At 43.9% G+C, this 21,730-nt stretch overlaps 2 protein-coding genes across 2 annotated transcripts; one reads left to right on the top strand and one right to left on the bottom strand.

Annotated features, from left to right (window-relative positions):
* Positions 1-10,683: 10,683 nt before the first annotated feature.
* On the top strand, positions 10,684-11,631 carry LOC102422995 (olfactory receptor 6V1-like). The gene has a single exon (XM_006094769.1). The coding sequence runs from the start codon at positions 10,684-10,686 to the stop codon at positions 11,629-11,631; it is 948 nt and encodes a 315-aa protein (XP_006094831.1).
* An 8,689-nt stretch (positions 11,632-20,320) lies between these two features.
* LOC102427980 (olfactory receptor 6V1) lies at positions 20,321-21,321 on the bottom strand. Its single transcript, XM_006094737.1, has one exon. The coding sequence runs from the start codon at positions 21,307-21,309 to the stop codon at positions 20,365-20,367; it is 945 nt and encodes a 314-aa protein (XP_006094799.1). The 5' UTR covers positions 21,310-21,321; the 3' UTR covers positions 20,321-20,364.
* Positions 21,322-21,730: the final 409 nt, after the last annotated feature.

The following is a 21,730-nucleotide window of genomic DNA, read 5'->3' as shown; positions in this document are numbered from 1 at the left end:
GTGGCGCACGTACATTGCGATTGAAACTTTCGTGGCCCATGTGCAGAAGTTGGTATTTTGTGGAAGAGCCACACTCAAGGGGCCAAAGAGCCGCATGTGGCTCGCAAGCCGCAGTTTGCCGACCACTGGTCTATACAAACAATTAAAATGAGCCAGTTAGCATAACTGCCCAAAACATTAGATTTTGAAATGAAAATTTAATTGTTACTATAGTGACACAGTTGTTCTTATGCACAATGACTTGAATTGCATCAGTGGTTGTGTAAATACTTGCCACTTGGAGTCAAAATGGAACTGTATTTTGTGTCCCTGCCTGAGCCAATTGTGTGATACCTATGACTCTATCTCGAACTCCATGGACAGCATATAGACTTCTTATTATAGTGGGAGTTTTTTGGCTGCAACTCTTGATTTATGACTGGATGCCTTCCTGAGGGGGTAGTGGGTCCTGTGCTACAATCCATTATTGTCCAATCAGAAAGCCAGTAATGAGCCAAACTGAACCCACTGAATTGAAAGTAGTTTAAAATGTAAAATCTTTTCTCTTATTTACAAAATATATCCTTTGTCCTCATTCCTCACTCCCATTCTCCCCACTTTCCCTACCAGTAAGCAATTACTCTAATCTGCTCAGCGTATATTTCCTGTGTATGTTTTTTGCAAAACACATAATGATGTTTTGTGTGCAGGTGCTTTTATTTCATTTATTCTTTTAATTTTTTGAGAGAATAGTAGATTTACATGACTTTGTAGGAAACAGTATAGAAAGATATCATGTACCTTTAACCTAGTTTCCCCCAATGGTAACAACTTGAAAAGATAGTACAATATCACATTTTGATAGTGTCATATACATAGGAACATATAACTTGGTCCCTGCAGATGCATAACTTTATTTGGGGAGAGCAGCAGAAAAGATGAGAAAGTTGATGGGAAATGTAGTGTATAATCTGTGGTACATGTGGCAGAGTTTCAACTTCACTTCTTTATTGTAACCCCTCCCAAATTGCTTTCTGAGTCCAAGCTTACATGGTTCTTGCTCTGGCTAGGGGAAATGGCAAGGGAGTATGAGATAAATTGTGAAAGAATGAGAAATAACAAACAGGCAGTCCAAATTTCATGAGGGTAAAACATTGTTTGTGTGTGTGTTTAAATTTATACCACACCTCCCCAGAGAAGAATGGGGTGAAGTTTCCCAAAATGTCTTAGGGCTACATAAACCTAAAACTGAACTGAAAACATAGTCTTCTATCTTTTAATACTTGTAATTAAACAAAACTGAAGAACAATAAATTTAGCTTAGAAAAAAGTGTTCCGTGTTGAAAGTTGATGCTTTGGAAAAAGTTGATCAAGAAGTAGAGAATGAAGACAGAGATGGGAAATTTCTTGGTCCTCTGTGAGGATCTTCTGCACATAGCCAAGGGGCTGATTCCTCTGATTTTTTGGTCTCTCATTTGATTAAAAACCCATGAGGTTCCAAAATGATAACTATCATTTTCTTTGGGTAGATGGCCACCAGGTTATTGTTAGTTCTATTATCTGGTAATGAGAAAAAGCACAAATTATTACTAAAAGAAATTATTTTTCTTTTTTCCTTGTTATACACATTAACTACCACTTCTCTTACACATGGTGGTCTTGGCATGGGTGGTTTCAAGAGAATAGAAAGGAAGTAGAGATGAGTGCTATCTGAGCTTAGAAGTTTGGGGCAAAAGAAGACTTAAATGTGAGTGTGACAAAGAATGCCTGAGAACTCTAAGAGGTGAAAGGGAAGGTAGGGAGGTGGGAGGGGGAAAGTAGGTACCTGGAAAGATGTTTATCAGCTAATTCTCAACTTGAGCTCCTATATGAGGAGAGATGAATGTGTTAGGGAGGGGTGGAGATCACCAGGCCCTTTATGCTTATAAAACATTTGTGAATTTTGTTCGCAATTGCAGTCTTCTTATCCTGTAACTTGGACTTTAATTGTCCAGACCCGAATTTCCTGAACCAAAGCTGCTATTACCTTAAATTCTTGAACTTTCCATTTATTTCCAAGTGTATGTCCTAAATAATATAAAATCATTTGCCAGGAAGCTACAGTCAGACATACATAATTTTGCTGTAATAAGTGTTTAGCATCCTTTTGGGAAAGCCTCGCTCCTGCACAGCAATCTCACTGACAGCGTGTGTAATGTATGGTGATAATGATGCTTCATTACTCTAGAAAGGAACTGATAAGTAAGAGCCTAGTGAGGAGCCACAGAGGCTGCCTCTTCAGGAGGTTCTGTGGGGTGCTTGGGATGTAGAAAATTCTTAATGAGCATTTGATTCTCATTACAGAGTAATTTAATTTTCTGAATATCTAAGAGCAGCAGTATACTAGCTCCTTTATTACTTCTCATGGATTTATATTTTCCTGCTAATTTCATTGTCTTCTTTCCTCCCAACCTCTACTAGTATAAGATGTGGAAGTGGATCTGGCTCTTGTATAATCCAAGTCGCTGAGTCCTAAGTGGAAGATCAAAATGAAATGGCATTAGCAGTTGGAATATTTATGATAGTGGAAGGAGAATGGCAAGTTCTTATACATGTAGGATGTAAGGTGATGCAGCATTTCTAGGGGAGGAAATGACTAAGCAGTAGTTCCAAGGAGAGAGAACCTAGCATGATGAAGGGGTAAACTGATTGCTCGATTAGGAACAGACTTTCTGGTGGTATGCCGAATGGGAGCATGGATGAGGGATGTACTTTGACCAGGGGTGAGCAGGAAGCAGTTACAATGGAGCTTCTGCCAGAGTGAGGTTTGTGAATTTGATTTGAGAATTAATAAGAAACATGAGTCAGGTTTGAGCTGCTGCTGCTGCTGCTGCTATGTACCTTTGTTACCTGGAGGGCTGTGGAGAAAGGACATCTGATGTACGGTCCAACCTTGGGCTCAAATCAATCATTGTGGGTAAAAGATCCAGGGCCCCAGTCATGCTTATCTCACAGAAACATGACTCATATTTCCTTTGAATTCTGCCTTCAGATTTTTTTCTTCCAGAGCTTAGACATATTTTCATGGGACTCTATCATGCAATCAATCCTTGAAACAGATGTACTGTGCGCTTTTTTTACCTCAAAAATTCTTATGTAAATTTATTATACAAATAGAAGTTCACTAAGCTTAGGGTATTGCCTCACATATACATGGGGACCATACTCTGTAAACCAGATCTTTGAATGGGAAGATCTAGTCCATGTCGGGTGATGGGGAGTTAAAAGAGCAAAAAGGATGCCTAGGGGAACAAGAGAAGAGAACCCAATGGGAAACAGAAGAGTTTTGAAAAGAGGATGGATGGAGAATAAAGAAGAAAAGGCAAGGAGAGTAGGAAGCCTGGATTCTAAACAGTGGACTCCAAAGTATGATTTCTAGTTAAAAATCAGCAAGTTCATCATTATTATGTGCAACTCAAAGCCATCTCACTGTATGTGCATAGGTTATGATATCAAGGTGAACCATACTGTATCTTTTGGATGTATGAAAACCCTAATAGTGGGAAAACAGGTTGCTCCCCTTTGGTTCTACCAGGAAAGTTCAAAAAGTCCTAGAATAAGAGTAGTGCATCAACACGGGTTGTAATTGAGAAAAGTTGGAGAAAGAGAAAAAGGTAAGTTCAGTAGAAGCTAAGTACCAGGATTAAAAACTTCCTCTGTTTTGATGATAAAATGGAGTAGGACATCCCTAAATGATTTCTCAGTGGTTATCCCAATTCTTGGGGTGGGCTGAGGGTGTTCTATAATCTTTGTTTAAAAGACACTCTACTCTCAGGCTATTTCTAGCTGATAGATCATTCATTCCAGGATAAAATAAAAAAGTTGTTTATTTTTGTTCTTTTCTTCTATATTTGAACATGCAATCAACCAGCTTAAGTTCAGTGAGCTTTGGATTAAGACTAAAGATGCCCCACCCTTACTATTACTAATGATTACATTTATGAGACATACTTTTTTTTTTATCACAGGCATCATTACTTTTGAGATTTCTATTTTTACTTTGTAATATTTTTCATGAAAATAACTGCATAGACAAAAAGTGAACTGTTAAGGGACAAGGAATCCATATGTGATATTTGAAATGTTCATAGATCAGAAGCCAAATGAACTTTACAACGTGAAAGGTGAATTAGGAATGCAAGGACATGTGCTATGAGTCTAGAGTACCCAAATCAAGGATCACCTATTCTCTGTTCTTTGGTGTTCAAACCCAGGTACCACTAAGCAGATGTGGGCCCTACAGTAAGGCTTCTTCTGCTCCATCAGGGGGGAATGAAAATACCAATAACAGCCAATTTATAGTTTTTGAGAGCATCAGGTGAGACAGTGCCCGTGGGAAGCACGTGATGAAAGTGTCATTGCCATGAAAAAGAGCTAGTGGCAATGGAGGAGGAGGACTATATAATTCCATGAGTTTTTAGGCACTGGAGGTGATGTACATCCTTGGGTTGGTGGAGAAATCAGGGAAGCTGGTCTTCTCCATAAGCTTATGTAATACATAAAATCACAAATAATGTGAGTATAATTACCACTTTGTATAATTACCACTTTGCAATTGTAAACAGGTACTCAGTTCCTTGTTTTGGTGTCAGTTAATATTTTTCTCTGGTTACCATGGCCATGATTCCTTTATCAGTGGCCTTCTCTCCCCTCACTAGCAACTCAGGAATGTGCATTTAGGATTCAAGTTCCTAAACAGAGGCCCTGAGAGAAGATGCTCTGAAGATCATGCTTAGGCAGGAGAGTGAACCCCACCCAGTATCTTGACACTCAGGTCCTGCTACTTTCTTTTTATCTAAAAGAGATGTTTTTTTTTTTTTTTTTTACTACTTCAGCGTTTCTCATTCCTAGTTTATACGAAAACAAGACTGTTGGACCCAGTTTTGCCCTCCGGGGTAATCAGAGATCAGAAGAATTCTTAGTTCCTATCTTTGTTCCTGAATTGTCTGTGTCAATGAAACTGATGTCCAACTCCTTGCCCCTACTCCCTCTGCTGTTCATCTCAGAGCCCAGAGCCCAGAACCTAGAGCCCAGAGTCCTTTATCCAGCACTGTCAGGGCTGCAGTGAGCTCCGTGCCCACAGGAGACAGGAGGGAGTGAGAGAGAGCAGTCACAGCTCCCCAGGAGCCCCCTGGGGACTCACAGTCACCTGCCTGTCCCCTGGAGCTCACATTTCCCAAACTGGAGACAGACATGGGATGTGCCCAAATCCTCAGTGGAGGCAGCTGCCCCTTGGAAACCACACTCATGCCCCTGTTCAACCTTGTTGGAGACACTGAGAGTATAGAGGAGAGTTGAAGACTTTGCCTCTGCTGTGCACCCTGGTCTCAGATCTCCACCAGGAGTGCTTTACAGCAGGAGGAGGGCGGGGTGTCTCCATCCCGGTGCTGTGCTGTCTTTGGTTACTGCAGACTGCCCCAGAAGTCCCAGGCTTGGGAACTGTGCCTGCAGGGAGTTTGAAAGTGACCTCCTTGCTCCATTCAACCCATTGCACTTGTCCTGTTGTCCACGGCATGCCAGCCACCACCACCACTAAATCCTGCATCTGGACCTGGGCAGAAGAAAGGGACCTGGCACTGGTGAGTCCCCTTGGTCTCTGCCATGTCCCTTTCACTGTCTTCATAGCACTTGTCATACTGTGCCATTTTAAACTTATTTTCTGTTTGTTTTCCCAGCTTGGCTGTGTGGCCTGGGACTAGTTTGTTCACCACTCTGTTCCTTGAACACCAAGAGTATTTGGCACAGTCAATCATATTTTTCTGAATGAATGAATGAACAAATGAATGAATGATTCAGTTGCCTGTGTTCTCTTGCTCACTGTGCTAGTGCTCACTATTGTGAGTGTAATGATAGATTTCATCATAACAGGACTCTACTCCCTGCATTAGTCTCATCTTGCCTTCCCTTTGGGAACAAGTTAGGGGTCTTCTGTCCAACCCCACCCTTTCTGCTCCTTCCTCAGAGGCCTGAGCTCAGGGAACGCTAGCCCCTTGTTCCTTCCTGATGTGTCTCTGACCTCTTCTTGAGCCTTCATAGACCCTTGGCCACGTAGTATCATTCTTTGTCTCTTATTTTGCTGCCAGCTTGTTTGCTCACCCTAATGTGCTGTTTATCTATGTCCTTTGCCTTTCACCTGCTCCCTGCAAATGCCTGTGAACTGTAAGGGGATATTCAGGTGTTTTTTTCTGTTCACTTTGTCCCATTTCCTACCCACCCTTTCCTTCACTTGAGAAGCTCGGCATGTCCCAGGACACTGATGATCAAAATCACTACTACAAGCAACCATGGTGATGGGACTGCTACCCTCTCTGCATTCTCAATTATTAAAAAAAGAAGTCATTTTCCAGGGTGGGAAATTTGAATCAAAAGTCAAAAAGCATGGGAATAATTCAGCCGGGAGACTTGAGAGGGTTGATGTGGAGAGAAAAAGATGCATAACAAGCAGGAAGCTTTTAACTGGGTTCTAGGTCTCTCGAGGATTATTAACATGCAGAGAGAAGATGATTACATCTGCTACTTGACATTTTAACAGAGATCTGACCTGCCAGATGTGCAGCATGAAGGATTTGGATAGAGATGGGCAGGATCTCTTACCAGTAAGGACCTTTACTAGGAGTGAGGGAGGGAAGCTGAGGACACACAGAGGAGCCTTGACTGTCAGGTGCACATAATGTGAGACCCAGTCCAAAACATGCACTAAATGGCCAGCCAGAGCCCTGGCCAGTCTGCCTTGTGATAGGTAAGGCTGCGCTGGGCCTATTTCATGGGGCACTGCATCGTCTCTGATTGGAGAAGTTGAGTTTGCTTCATGTTCTATACCAGGGGCTACCACAGAGGCTGCACTGAGCAATTCTCATCTGTAGAAGACCCTGATACAGAAGAAAGTCTTTTCTGCATTGAAGTTAAACTTTATTGATATTAATTTTGCGTGTATTCACCAATCAGTTTTGTAAAATAAAATCTTCGGGTATAAACTTATTCAACAAGTAAAGCAGGTCCTAAAACCTGCTCCAGGCAGTCTGTCCTGAGCTGTGGGCTCCAGATCGCTGAGTTGGAGTTCGGGGAGCAGTGGCTCAGGGTCTTGAAGCAACATGAAGGGATAGGCATGCTTTATGGACAAGGAGGGAGCACTAGTCACCAACGCTGAGAGGGGAGGCAAGATCTTCATCAGAAAGAGAAAAGTCTGAGGGTGAAAAGTACAGCAGACTGGAGAGAGGTTGGTAGGAGGAAGCCAAGAGGGGCTGGGTTGAGGATGTGAGAGTGAGGGTTGTGGTGGGGGCCGGCTTGGAAAGGATGTTAGCTAGTCTAGTATGGGGTGGAGCAAAGCCTGCTGCACTGAACGGAATACTCCTGACTTCAAGGTCGTCCCTGAATTAGCACTCTCATGTCTGATTCCAGGACTCCAAATGATGTAGATCGCAGAACCTCTGGATGTGATGTCGTGGAAACCTGTAGGGTAAGAAAGATGCTCTCTGGGTGGCAGTGATCCTGAATAAAACAAAAGAGACCCATGGGTTGAATTCCTCATTCTTGTTCAAAGATTTATAACACCCGCAGAATGTGATACACGTCAGTAGGAGGCTGAGATCACAGGCAGGGAGTGGAGAAGCATCAGTCTTCCGGGCCTGGTATCTTAGATTCCTTGGGAGAGATGGGGCACTGGGGGCTGGGCCTCTAACTGCAAGAACATTCGGGGCCCAGGTTAGATTCTTTCTGCCAGGAAAGGACATACTCCTTATTGATGGACAATAGCTAATCATGGGAATTTCCTCTTTCATACATTCCTTAACTTACCACTTACTAAATCCTTTCTCTATTTGCAGTCCTGTGTGGTCGGCTTTGAGTCCGGTGTCCAGAGATTGATATGGCACAGTGTTTGAAAATATAGAAGATGCCACACATTTGGCATTTGATTGCTGTAAACAAATAGGTGTTGCATTTAGAAAACCTGGGTTCAAATCCCAGCTGTATAGTTATTATCTATATGACGCAGGGCTGAGATCTTTAAACATCCCAAGCCTCAGTTTTTAACCACCTGTGATATGTAGATGCCGACTATCACAGCCTTGTTGGGGTGTAGGAATCAGTGCGTGGTGGGCACTCAGTGAGTGAGGTGGACCCACTCACTGCCCCTTAGCCACAGTTCTGTAATCAAGCTCCTTTACAACTGAGTTTTCTTTTCTGATTTTGTGTCAGACTAACTAGGCAGCTAAACCTGATCTGAGCTTATTTTATAGCCTTTATTTAATTTAGTGTGAGTATTCATGTATGTTGCTGCAGAAATAGTATTCTATTTGATTACAGGGTTCTGTCCTGACCCTCTGGGATTAGATTCTGAAACACCCCTGGTCTCATTACCTTTCTGAAAGAAGTTGTCAGGCCATGAGTGCCCCATTGTTTTCTGGGAAAGCCCACAGTGCACACATACAAATAATCATGAAAGAAAACATGAGTTTCTATTTGGAAAAATTTTTCTTCACAGGACTAGGAATGAAAACCCAATAAATGTACTCATTGATTTGTTTCACTGAAATTTATTAAATCCTAACGCTGTAAGACACATTGCTCAGTATTGTGAGGGCTGTAAGGATGAAAAGAGAGCCCTGCCACTGACAAACAAGGAATCTAGCGTTTGGGACAAGGCTGACACAAGAATAATTACAATGCAAGGCAGACATGCTAACTTCCCCAATTTACATCTGAATAAAGGATGAAGTTTTATAAAAGACACATTTGAGATAGTCCCTGAAGGGTGGGTAAGAATTCACCAGGTAGCCCTAACCGGTTTGGCTCAGTGAATAGAGCATCGGCCTGCGGACTGAAGGGTCCCAGGTTCGATTCTGGTCAAGGGCATGTACCTTGGTTGCGGGCACATCCCCAGTAGCAGGTGTGCAGGAGGCAGCTGATGGATGTTTCTCTCTTATCGATGTTTCTAACTCTCTATCCCTCTCCCTTCCTCTCTGTAAAAAAAAAAATCAATAAAATATATTTAACAAACAAACAAACAAGCAAACAAAAAAGAATTCACCAGGCAAAAATGGCAAGACAGGGTATTCCAAGCATAGAGAACAGTTAGGAAAAGGGCATGAAAGCAGGGTGGAATTAACATTTGGAGAATAGTAAGTGGTCCAAGTTGGGAGCAGCACAAAGTATGTGGCAAGAAGGAAGTAAGGGAAAGGCTGGAGAGGTAGGTGGGCAGAGCTGAGGAAGCTGGGGTTGCCAGGGGAACTTTGTGCTTGATTTAGCAGACATGGGAAGGAATAGATGTGGTTGTTGTTTAAAAAAATATTTTTTGATCACTGAAATAATATATATTCAAATGAAAAGAATTTGGCAAACAAACAAGATAGGTACTGTAGCTATAGATGTACATTTAAATACTTATAATCCACACCTGGGATAGCCATTTTAAAATGTATTTTTCTAGTCTTTTTCTGTATGAAGGTAAATGGCTAGCTAGTTTGATTAGTTGATTTTAAGAGTAATGTATACATAAAATCACATTGCCTCAGACTATTAAAAAACAGCCTATGGACATAATGCTTTACAAAAATACTGTAAATATAACAGCAGTGTATGTGTAGGTTGGACATGGTGAAATTGATCAATAGGATAGCCAATAAGAACGTTGCAAAGATTAAAGGAAACAAATCCTTGAACTTGGGCTATAGTAAAAGAAAGGGGGACTGGATAAAAAAATATTTCTAAGAATGGCAATTCAAGTAATTTAGAAGAGAGACGGGGGAAATCAGAATATCTTCCAGGTTTCAAACCTGGATGACTTGGGGTTTGGGGAGCCAGAAAAGTGATATTGACTTGGGGTAAGGGAGGATTATGTGTATATTTTTACACATGTTGAGTATGTGTAGAGGTCACCAGGCAGTTAGAGACATGGGCTGAGAACAAGCATGCAGATTTCAGATTAATTTACATTTTCAAGCTTGCTTTGGTTAAGGGAAATGGTGAGATTTCAGAAGAAAAGAATAGAGAGATAAAAGAAGAATGAGAAGAAAGATATGGGGACATCCATACTTAGAAAGACAAAGAACCAAACAGGGACAAGTCAGAATTGTTGGAGAACTTAGAGTGGACAGTCCTTATAGTAAGGGGTGGAAACAGTTTCAAAAATGGGTTATTCATAGCCTGAAATGTCACGAGAAGTCAAAGAGGATGAGGATTGAGCACAGAAAAGAAGTAATGTATAAGTTACTTAGCACAGTTCTGGCACATGGAAAAAACTCAGTTATTAACAGGTATTATTATGATTAAAATATTATTAAATATAGAAGTTAGGAAGAGTTTATCATAGGAAGAATTTATCAGAACCACCAAATGTCCTACATAGAGTTGGAACTTAACAAATGAATGATAGAATATAATAGAGGAAAGTTTAGGAATGGTGCTAATGTGGAGGTGCTAACTCCTAGACCAGCTTATCAGAAACAGGTATAAGAAATTAGACACCACTATTGTCCTTGCCCTTTGGGAACTTCTGCCCTTTGGGAATGTCTTCTGGACACTGAGATTAACCATGCTTATAGGCTAGCATTCTTGGGGAGCTGGGACAGCCATCACGGAGCAAGGTCAAGAGAGAGGCTGATGGCAATTTCCCACTAAGATTTCCTGGCTTTTCACAGGTGGAATAGAGAATTGGTATCAAGTGCAATGAGTAACTTCAGTGTTGTTAGAGAATTTGTACTCCTGGGATTTTCTCATCTCCATGAATTCCAGATCCTCTTGTTTGCTTTCATCCTATTGATATACGTGCTGACATTACTGGGGAACCTGACCATTATCACCCTCACATGCCTTGACTCCCGCCTCCACTCACCCATGTACTTCTTCCTCTGCAACTTTTCCTTCATGGAGGTGCTGGTTACCTCCACTGTGGTTCCTAGGATGCTGGCAGACCTGCTGTCCACTCATAAGACCATGTCCCTGGCCGAATGCCTGACCCAGTCTTTTTTTTACTTCTCCTTGGGCTCCACCAACTTCCTGATCCTCACAGTCATGGCCTTTGATCGCTACATGGCCATCTGCCGCCCTCTGCACTACCCAACCATCATGAACAATTCAGTCTGTGTGAAGCTGGTGGTGCTCTGTTGGGTGGTTGGGTTCCTCTCCATCATCTCCCCTACCCTGCAGAAAACACGGCTCTGGTTCTGCGGCCCTAATGTCATCGACCACTACTTCTGTGACTCTGCCCCACTTCTCAAGCTGTCCTGCTCTGACACTCGCCACATCGAGTTCATGGACTTCTTTCTGTCCTTGCTCTTTGTGCTGGCCACCATGCTGCTTATCGTGGTCTCCTATGTCCTCATTGTGGCAGCAGTCCTGCACATCCCCTCATCCTCTGGGCGCCGGAAGGCCTTCTCCACCTGTGCCTCCCACCTCACTGTGGTGGTTCTGGGCTATGGCAGTGCCATCTTTATCTATGTGAGGCCAGGCAAGGGCCACTCCACACACCTCAACAAGGTGGTGGCCCTGATGACTTCAGTGGTGACTCCTTTCCTCAATCCCTTCATCTTCACTTTCCGAAATGAGAAGGTCAAGGAGGTCATTGAAGATATGACCAAAAGGATCCTCGTCAGAGACCCAGCAGCCCACAGATAAGAAGACCAGAAGGCACCTGTTAAGTCATAGGTATAAGGACCTTCCACTGTAAGTGGACATCTAAGTGCTTAGGCTGGAGCTCCTTGACCTCCTTTTTCTTAGTCTCTCCTGTCCCCCACCCCCGAAGTCTCTGCTCACTCACTAAAGAGAGTGAATGAGCTCGCATCATTTGAATGTCTCAAAGACAAGGGTCTGTGAGCCTGAGATGATTAAGGAATGGATGAATTTGAGGGAGCTGTGGAGTGGAAACACTGCAATAATGTCAACTAAAAGAGATCATCCAAATAAAGCTCTTAGTCCGGGGTTTGGTCATAGTAAGAGCTTAGTAATTGTGGCTATTATTATAAAATGTGCTATTAAAAATCTCTCTTCCCCAGTCTAGCTCTATAGTTTATTTACATTCATTTACATTTCTTTGTGTGCAACTTTTTTTCGGGTGTGTGTGTTTCTTTCTCAGGAACTGACTTCAGAGTCTAGGATGGGTTTCTTAAAGTGGGAGTTTCTCTAAGAAAAGTAGAGAGGACTGGTACCCCCCAAACAGAAGAAACTGTGTGCCTCCATTGGGATCCCTTTTTCTAGGATTGCACTTGGGGTTGAAGCATCACTCACTCCCAAGCTGCCTGCCCACTTCCCCATCCCAGCCCCTCAAAACTTCTTGCATTTAAACAGAAGTGACTCTCTGAGGGTCACTTTCCAAGGCCACTTACATAGAAAGTTGAAGTCCCAAGGCCTAGCCTTTCTCCTTCTCATGTACTTGAGAAAGAAGGGAAGCTGAATCATTGCCCCAGACTGGCTGCCTTCCCCTTTACATGAACTAGTTTCTTCTCCCACAGGTCCTTAGGTCCATGTCCCAGGGAAGGCCCTCTGAGGTTACGTTTCCTGGAAGCAGACTGGCCAGGAGATTACCAGGGGCCCTGGGTAGTAAAGCAGAGACCATAGAAGCCAGATGAGAAGGAGGAAATGAGCGCGATTGGTGGTGTGTGTAATGGGGTGGAGGAAGGATGAGGGAAGACGTTCCTGGAAAATCTGGGTGTAGTTGGGAAGTCATGGGAAGATAATGAGAGCAGGAACAAGTCTGGTGTATGATTTCTTATATCACATTGAACCTGGACGGCTGGGATTAGCAAAACAAGACAAAGAGTAGATGCCAGCTTCCACTTACTTCTGAAGCTAGTTCTGTTCCCAGGGTATTCAGAGGAGAGGTCCTGGTCCTAATATACAGTGTGGTGGCCACAGGTCACAGTATGGGGCCACCCCACAGAGCCACGGCTTTGAATAAAGGAGGTGATGGGAGGGGAAGAATGGCCCAGGGTACACAACCTAGAGGCCTGAGTATCTTGTTATTACCAGGTAGCTTGATCTCCAATTAAAAATACCTTAAAAACAAAACAAACAAAACCCCCCCCAAAAAACCTACCACAGGACAAGTTCCATTTGTGGGCCTCTCCAAAAGTGGGCAGGTACTTTTGATTTGCAGTAAAGGCCAGCAGGGAAAACAGTTTTTCATCCTGAGAACTTTCTCTCTTCCACCTCCCAAGGGACTAATTACTTACCCTCCTTACAAACTTTGTGAAAAAAACTGAAGAACTAAATGGAAAGCAATTATCTCTTTCTTATATGCAAACACTTTCTTTCCCTTCTCCCCCTAAAATAATCAGCACACAAATCCACTCAGATTTTCCCCTGGAGAGGCTCCCTCCTGCTACTCTCATCTCCGCACACATTCCCTTCTTAAAAAATTAAAAATAATCAACCGCCTACAGCAGCCTATTGCCTGTTTTTCATAGTGTTCTCTCTCGAGTGGGATATCTGACTGGTCAGCTGGGGGAAGGTATAGCTTGCCTTGGGCGTCCATAGTCATCAACTCATCACAACAGCATTATACAGGGACACATTCTCAACAAACTTGCCTGTGGTCTCTTGCTATTCAAAGTGTGATCCTTGGAACAACACGGGCATTTCCTGAGAACTTGTTAGACACACAGACTCTCAGGCCCACCCCAAACCTACCGAATTAGAGTCTGCATTTTAGAAGGGCCCCTGGGTGATTCACCTGCATCAATATTTGAGGACCACTGATTCAGAAAATGTGCTGGTGGAACTTGCGGTCAGGAAATTGTGTAAGAAAGTCCTTGTCTTAGTCTCAATGACACCAAGGGCACTGGAAAAGGGAATCTGAGGATGTATTTGCCAACAAATGAAGAAAACTACATATCCCCTTACAAAATATTCAGCCACCCTTCCTTAATGACTTCTCTCCCAGGTCTTAATTCTGGAAACAGGGACCCATGATTTTCATCCTAGTCTGACTTTACACTGCTTGAGAGTATTTGGCCAATGGCTCAGCCTCTGAGTTGCTGTTAGAATCTTGTGTGGACATGACCTAGAGATGTTTTGGTTCCATACATTCATCTCGATGTGACAAGGATCCTCAGTGTCAAACAGGACTCCTGGGTAGACATAACCCAGAAAATTATTTTAACATACTTTCCACCTCACTGGAAGGAACCTTGGAATTTCAGTTCTAAGTCAAAGTGGCTGTAACTAAGTCTCCCCAGGAATCTTGCAATTCCATGAGGCTAAGTCATTGACTTATGGAATTGCAAGGCTGTATGTGGGTCATACAGGTACATCTCCTCAGATCAGGCATCCCTACTACAATACACTTCTCAGGTTGGCACAGAGGCCCTGTTTGAACCAAGTCTAGAGACGAAGCACTCACAACTGTGAGTCAGGCCATTTCTTTGCTGCACAGTTCTAACTTTTAAGATAAAACCCTTATGTCCAGCCTCAGTGTGACTGACACTAACATTCACCCACTGTCCAAGTTCTGTAATTTTGAGTTACACAGGCAGACTAGAAAATAAATGAAGAAAGCTACATATCCCCTTATAAAATATTCAGATTTATAGGTGAGATGTGGCCATTGAACAATTTCAAGACCTCTCACCATCCACCGTGCTTCCTCTAGTCCAGTGATTCTCAAACTTCTGGCCCTTTAAATACAGTTCCTCATGTTGTGACCCAACCATAAAATTATTTTCGTTGCTACTTCATAACTGTAATGTTACTACTGTTATGAATCGTAAGGTAAATATCTGATATGCAGGATGGTCTTAGGTGACCCCTGTGAAAGGGTCGTTCGACCACCAAAGGGGTCGTGACCCACAGGTTGAGAACTGCTGCTTTAAACAATAAAGAATTTTTTAAAAAATCAATGGGGAAAATATCCTTGGGTGAAGATTAACAATAAATAAATAAATAATAAATAATTTTATAGTGGCAGAAGTAAGAGAAGTTACCAACTGGGGGGAGTGGCTGCAGGCCTATTGGGGTGGGGCTGGCTGATCGGGGGCAGGTCTAATGGAGGGAAGGTAGGGGGCATTTGGCTGGCCAGCCCTGCTCTTGATCAGGGTGGGAGAGTCTGATCAGGGGCAGGCTGGCAGGGGGGAGGGGCCAAGAGGTTGGCCGGCTGGCCCCACCCCCTGATCGGGCCAGTTTGCTGGCCACAGTGGGCATCATATCAACCGGTTGTTATGGTCATTATGGCCAGTATGGTCGCAGGCTTTATATATATATATATATATATATATATATATATATATATATATATATATATATATATGGAGACTAGAGGCCCTGTGCACGAATTCATGCATGGGTGGGGTCCTGCCAGCCCGGCTCCAATTGGGGCAGATTGGGACTGGGCCTGTTGGGAGGAGGTGATGGCAGGAGGTTGGCCAGCCGGCCTGCCTTGATTGGGGCCCGATCAGGGCTGGGCTGGCTGGGGCAAGGGGCTGTAAACAATTGGCTGACGGGTCCTGCCCCCGATTGGGGTTGGGGGGGCCTCTTGGTGGCTAGTGGCCTGGGGGAGGGGCCATGGGTGATTGGCCAGCTGGCCCTGCCCCCTATTGGGGGGGGGAGGGTGATCAGGGGCTGGGCAGGACAGGCGGAGGGGTTGCAGGCCTATCATGGTGGGGCAGGCCGATCGGGGGTGGAGCCGGCTAATCAGGGGCAGGGCTGGCTGGGGGGAAGGGCGAGGGGCGGTTGGGGGATATTTGGCCAGCCGGCCCCACCCTTGATTGGGTTGGAAGAGTCCAATCAAGGGTGGGCGGCTGGGGGGAGGGGCTGTGGGAGCTTGGTCGGCCAGCCCCACCCCCTGATCAGGCCAGTTCACTGGCCACAGTGGGTGTGATAGGGACCGGTTGTTGATCATTATGGTCGTCACGGTTGCTGACTTTTTATATATATATAGGTAGTGTAAATACTGTACAATAGTGTGCTGCTGAGCATGTCTTCCCAACTCTAAATTCAGGGGTATCATGTTGGTAGTTTGGCATGATTGCAGTATTAAAGCCATCAACATTGGCAAATGTTGGAAGTCAGCCAATAGTACAACTGGATAGCTGGTAGGTAAACATTTACCAACAGACCACTGGATTACAACCACCTTTCTTCAGTATTTGTTAACTATTATTGCAAGGATTATATTTATATTGGGAAATTTAAAGCCTAAAGAATTGCTAAACTTTGTTTTGTTTTGCTTAATCCCTTCATCTTTTTCCTATATAATTTTAATCAATGTTGCCCCCAATAAATTCAATAAAAACTAAAAAACAAACGGCGAAAAAGGAGAAGTGGTGGAATAAATTGATATCAGCAACAGTGAAATTTTCTACCTTAGCGTTTGAGGGGTTTTACACTTCATCAAACTTCTGCATGCAGGGTCACTACAGGACCCAGACCTGACTTTGTTTTGAAAAATGATTTGAGCCCTAGCCAGTTTGACTCAGTGGATAGAGGGTTGGCCTGTGGACTGAAGGGTACTGGATTTGATTTTGGTCAAGGGCACATGCCGGGGTTGCAGACTTGATCCCCAGTAGGGGACATGCAGGAGGTAGCTGGTCAATGATTCTCTCTCATCATTGATGTTTTTATCTCTCGGTATCCATTCCTCTCTGAAATCAATAAAAATATATTTAAAAAATGACTTGATTCTTTTATCTTCCCCCATCAAAACTTTCATACCCTATTTGTTTGTCCTCCCACCTGTAAGTAATAAATCTACTTTTTGGATTCCCACCAGGATTTACATGTGTGACAATGGGTTCTTGTGTTAGCCATTCAAAACCCTGCCATTTTAATGATTGCTTACTAGAGCACTGCATCTCTGGGGCTGGAATGCCAGACAAATGGAGGGTGGGTGGGGAAGGTGGGAAGACATGAAATCCCACCACTGGTTTTACCTATATTTAAATTAGTCCTGGGTGTTACAAACAATCTTGTCTTAGGCTCCAGCAATTATATTCCCATGAAAGCTACTTCTGGGGAAAACTGTTGCCTTTTGTATAATCACCTAATATCAAATCACCTTATGTAAACTAACAATAAGATCAATTGTTCTATCTCCTGATAAAAAAGAAAGTGTGAATCTATCATGCAATTAACATTGTTTATAGACTAAGTGAAAATATTTCTCTCATGTATACATGTTATTTGCCAACCTTCATATATTTGTGGATACTATTGTGATAAAATGCAAATCTTTAAAAGTGACACTGAATCTATAGTTGTTTTAGAAATAGTATGTGTTTCTTTCAAGTCAGGGTATAAAACATACAATTACTGTTATGTGGTTACTTGAACTATTGCCATTATCCAATATAATAAAGAGGTAATATGCAAATTGAGCCTCACTCCATCATGCTGTCACAAGATGGCTGCGCCCACAGCGGAGGCAGGGTTCCCATAATGAGCCATAACAAGTGATCAGTAGGGACCTGAGGCTGTGTGGTGCCAGGTTGGGGTGGGGGACCTGAGGCTGTGCCCCCCACCCGACGGGGCTTGATGGGGGACCTCAGGCCACACCCCCACCCTGGCGCTGGGCCAGGGGACCTGAGGCCATGCCCCCCGCCTAATAGAGCTTGACGGGGAACCTCAGGCCACATCCCCTGCCCGGGGGGGCTTGATGGGGGACCTGAGGCTGTGTCCCCTACCCTGGCGCTGGGCCGGGGACCTCAGGCCATGCCCCCTGCCCTGGCACTGGGCTGGGGGACCTGAGGCTGTGCACCCCACCCAGCAGGGCTTTATGGGGGCCATGAGGCTGTGCCCATCAGGCGGGGCTTGACAGGGGACCTGAGGCTGCACCCCCTGCCTGGTACCTGACCAGGGGACCTGAGGCTGCACCCCCTGCCTGATGGAGCTTGATGGGGAACCTCAGGCCACGCCCCCTGCCCCGGCATTGGGCCAGGGGACCTGAGCGTGCACCGGGGGACCTGAGGTTGTGCCCCCCGCCTGGTGGGGCTTAACAGGGGTGGGGCCAGCTGGGTCTGGGTCTCGCACAATTTCAAGGTGCACACGGGTGGGCGGGGACTTGACTCTGGGTCCTGTGGCATGCCCCAGACTCTGACAGGAGGAAGATTTTCATATACATTTTACTAATTTTCTTTCATCTCTGACACTTCTGTTATAGAGAAAGGGCAAATAACAATATTAATATATTCCTCTAATTAATTTCCTTTTAATGTGCACAAATTTCGTGCACCAGGCCACTAATGAGTCTATAAACTGAATGGAATCTTGGTGGATATACACTGATTAAGGGGATAGAAGAGTCTAGTGGCATCAGATCCTGGATATTCCAATGTTTAGTGAATCTAATTTTGATTTAGATAGAAGAAGAATGTCCAAGCATGGAAAGGTGATAAGATTGAAGAATCAGATTCTGTTAGTTTGGCCACTGATTTGACCAACTCTGTTTTCATCTCTATTTCCCCTAAAACTTATCCATTAGTGGTTTAGAAACACTGCTGGGCTGCAACCCAAGAATCAGTATTTGTCTTCTGGGCTCTCATGGCACTTAGTAGAAAAACCCCTTATCACAATGTGTTACAAGTAACTGTACTATTTCCACTGTCACATGGATGGAGAAACCTAAGGTTAAAATCCACATGTCTTTTATCTTTTTTTGGTCAGCATTAAAAATTTTTTTTTATTGATTACAGAGAGAAAGGGAGTGGGAGAGAGAGATAGAAACATCAATGATGAGAGAAAAATCATTGATCAGATGCTTCCTGTATGCCACCTACTGGGGATCGAGATCACAATCCTGGCATTTGCCCTGAATGGGAATTGAACTGTGATCTCTTGGTTCATAGTTTAACATTCAACCACTGAGCCACACCAGCTGGGCAACATGTCTTTTATCTTTAATGGCCAGTGCTGAAGAGGAGTGCATTACTCATGGTGAGTGATCAGTGTCTTTATTTAATTGAATTACTCTGAGGATAAAAACAAATGGAAAACATATGTTGAAGTGTTTTGTAAAGTGTGAAAAAAATACACATACTGTATATTTATAAACATGCACACACATAGCTAAAGTTTGTATTATCAGAAGAATTATTTTTAATTTTTTCATCTTTTTTCATTTATTCTACAAATATTTACTGTTTGAGCTGGTGAGTAGTGAATAATTAGAGAAAATAAATCCATTGGTGCAACAGCAAACACAAGAGTCACTGCTCTGATATGTAATTGGAGGGGACAAGGTTTTCAACCTAAGGTGCACCTCTCTTTTGGATGAGGAGCATCTTAGCAAGAAATAAATAAACTTTTCAGAAAGTCAGAGAAAAAGGCACCTTGATTAGGAAGGGGTTAGCCTGGGGTGACACCAGAGCACATAATGAGAACCAGGGGGCCACTAAGGGAGTCACGTTTCCAAAGCTAGGCACTCTGTATCCACCAAATGAGCCCAAGTTCCCTGCCTTGTTTATTTCCACATAGTAGACTTTTAAAAAGCTTGACATTTGCAATAAATTTGTAGATTTGTTGTCTTAAAGTAAGTGGCACTAGTAGTACTTTCTTGATAAGTGAAGTCTTCATAGTTTACTGCAAAATGTAGTTTGATAAATTAAAGTGTATTTGCAGAAAGAATTTGGCAGAATATTTTAAATTGGGGCTATTTTAGAAAAATCCAGGATAGATGAAAGCTGAGAGAATGCAGTGATTCTTAGGACCAAGTCACTAGAAAATCTAAAGATTTTCAGCTGGGGGAGGAAAGTGTAGTCAATGAACCTGATGTTTAATTCCAAAGGGAATAGGCCAGTGGTTCTCAACCTTCCTAATGCCGTGACCCTTTAATACAGTTCCTCATGTTGTGACCCAACCATAAAATTATTTTCGTTGCTACTTCATAACTGTAATTTTGCTACTGTTATGAATCGTAATGTAAATATCTGATATGCAGGATGTATTTAGGCGACCCCTGTGAAAGGGTTGTTTGACACCCAAAGGGGTCGTGACCCACAGGTTGAGAACCGCTGGAATAGGCTTTCAGGAATATAACACACACACACACTCACACACACACACACACACACACACACACACACACACACTGACCTGGATATCTCTTGATCAGAGAACATGACCTGGCTACTTTGCCTTGAATAGAAAGCCATGTACTTTCTTGTATTGAAAGCCCCACTTCTGGCTCCCCAGACTCTGGGTTACTTTCAAAGTTCTTGCAGCTGCTACTGGGTATGGGGAGCACCCCCATGGCGGTCTATGAGAGCTTTGGTAAAGACAGGGGAACACTGGGGAGTCACCATAGTTGTCATTCAGAGGCACAGAGGTAAAAAGCTAAGGAAACCTGACAGAGTTCTTCCCAACCAGCTGGTCCTCTGCCTCCTCACAGAGCTCCTTTACTAAGCCTGACTGGGTCCCTCAGGCTCATTGTAGTGCCGTGTGGAGGCCTTTCAGCCTCTGCATCTGCCTGCATAGCACGGCCTTGAATGTCTCATTGCGGAGGGTGAGGATAAAGGGGTTCAGAAAGGGAGTGAGGACTGACGTCACCAAGGCTACAGTCTTATTGACTTCCACAGAATGTGCCTTGTCAGGCCTGACATAAAGGAAGATGGTGCTGCTGTAGCCAATGAAGACCAGGGTGAGGTGGGACCCACATGTAGAGAAAGCCTTCTGGCGGCCACTGGCAGAGGGGACCCGCAGCACAGTGCTCACAATATAGCCATAGGAGAGGAGGGTCACCAGGAAGGAGCTGAGGACAAAGGCCAAGGCCATCACAAAGTCCCAGAATTCCAGCAGGCTGGTGTCTGAGCAGGATAGCTGCAGCAGAGGTGCATTGTCACAGAAGAAGTGGTTAATGACGTTGCCATGGCAATAATTGAGATGAGCCCGGGAGAAGACAGTGGGCACCATGGCGAGGAAAGGAGCTGCCCAGGCAGCCCCTGCCAGCCGGACACACACAGGCCAGCTCATCAAAGTGCCATAGCGTAGTGGGTGGCAGATGGCCACAAAGCGGTCAAGGGCCATGTCTGACAGGATGAGGAAGGAGGTGGATCCCAGGGAAAAGTAGAAGTAGAATTGGACCAGGCAGTTCCTGAAGGAAATGACCTTGTGGGGGACCAGCAGGTCTGAGAGCATCCTGGGCACTGCAGTTGTGGTCACTAAGATCTCCAGCAGGGAAAAATTGCCCAGGAAGAAGTACATGGGAGTCCATAGGTGGGTGTCAGCTATGACAGAGACTATGATGATGGTGTTTCCCATGAAGGCAAGAAGATAAAGCACGAGGAAGGGCCCATACAGCAGAACCTGCAGGTCACCGAAACACGAGAAGCTCAAAAGGACAAATTCAGAAGGGTGGCTCAGATTTGCCATGATCCAGAGGCTGGGTCCTGCATGGAAAGGAAACAAGGGACAGATGGAGAGGCAGAGATAGCAATAGATAGATAGATAGAAAATAGATGATAGATATGTGAGGGGGGGGAGAGAGAGAGAGAGAGAGAGAGAGAGAGAGAGAGAGAGAGAGAGAGAGAGAATGAGAATCATTGACTCCAAAACAAAGATAGAGATAGAGAAAGAGAACAGGGTGAAATAGGCAAGCAGGTGGTCAGTGATAAACAGAATGGCAGAGAGAGAAAGATAAAGATAACGACATGGGAATATGAGAATCAGGGGAGTTAGGGAGTCATACAAGTAAAAGCATAGGAAGGCATTGATAAGGTGAAAGAAAAACACAGAGGAGCAGATTAATAAAGAAAGACAACACAGCAACAGACATGGACATTTAGGAAGAAGG

This window comes from Myotis lucifugus, unplaced genomic scaffold (assembly GCF_000147115.1).
Source record: "Myotis lucifugus unplaced genomic scaffold, Myoluc2.0 scaffold_141, whole genome shotgun sequence".
In the NCBI taxonomy this organism is placed as follows: Eukaryota; Metazoa; Chordata; class Mammalia; order Chiroptera; family Vespertilionidae; genus Myotis; species Myotis lucifugus.
This window is presented reverse-complemented; position numbering and strand designations above follow the sequence as displayed.

Coding starts and splice junctions, on each gene's coding strand:
- LOC102422995 (XM_006094769.1), top strand. CDS start 10,684: ATGAGTAACTTCAGTGTTGTTAGAGAATTTGTACTCCTGGGATTTTCT.
- LOC102427980 (XM_006094737.1), bottom strand. CDS start 21,309: ATGGCAAATCTGAGCCACCCTTCTGAATTTGTCCTTTTGAGCTTCTCG.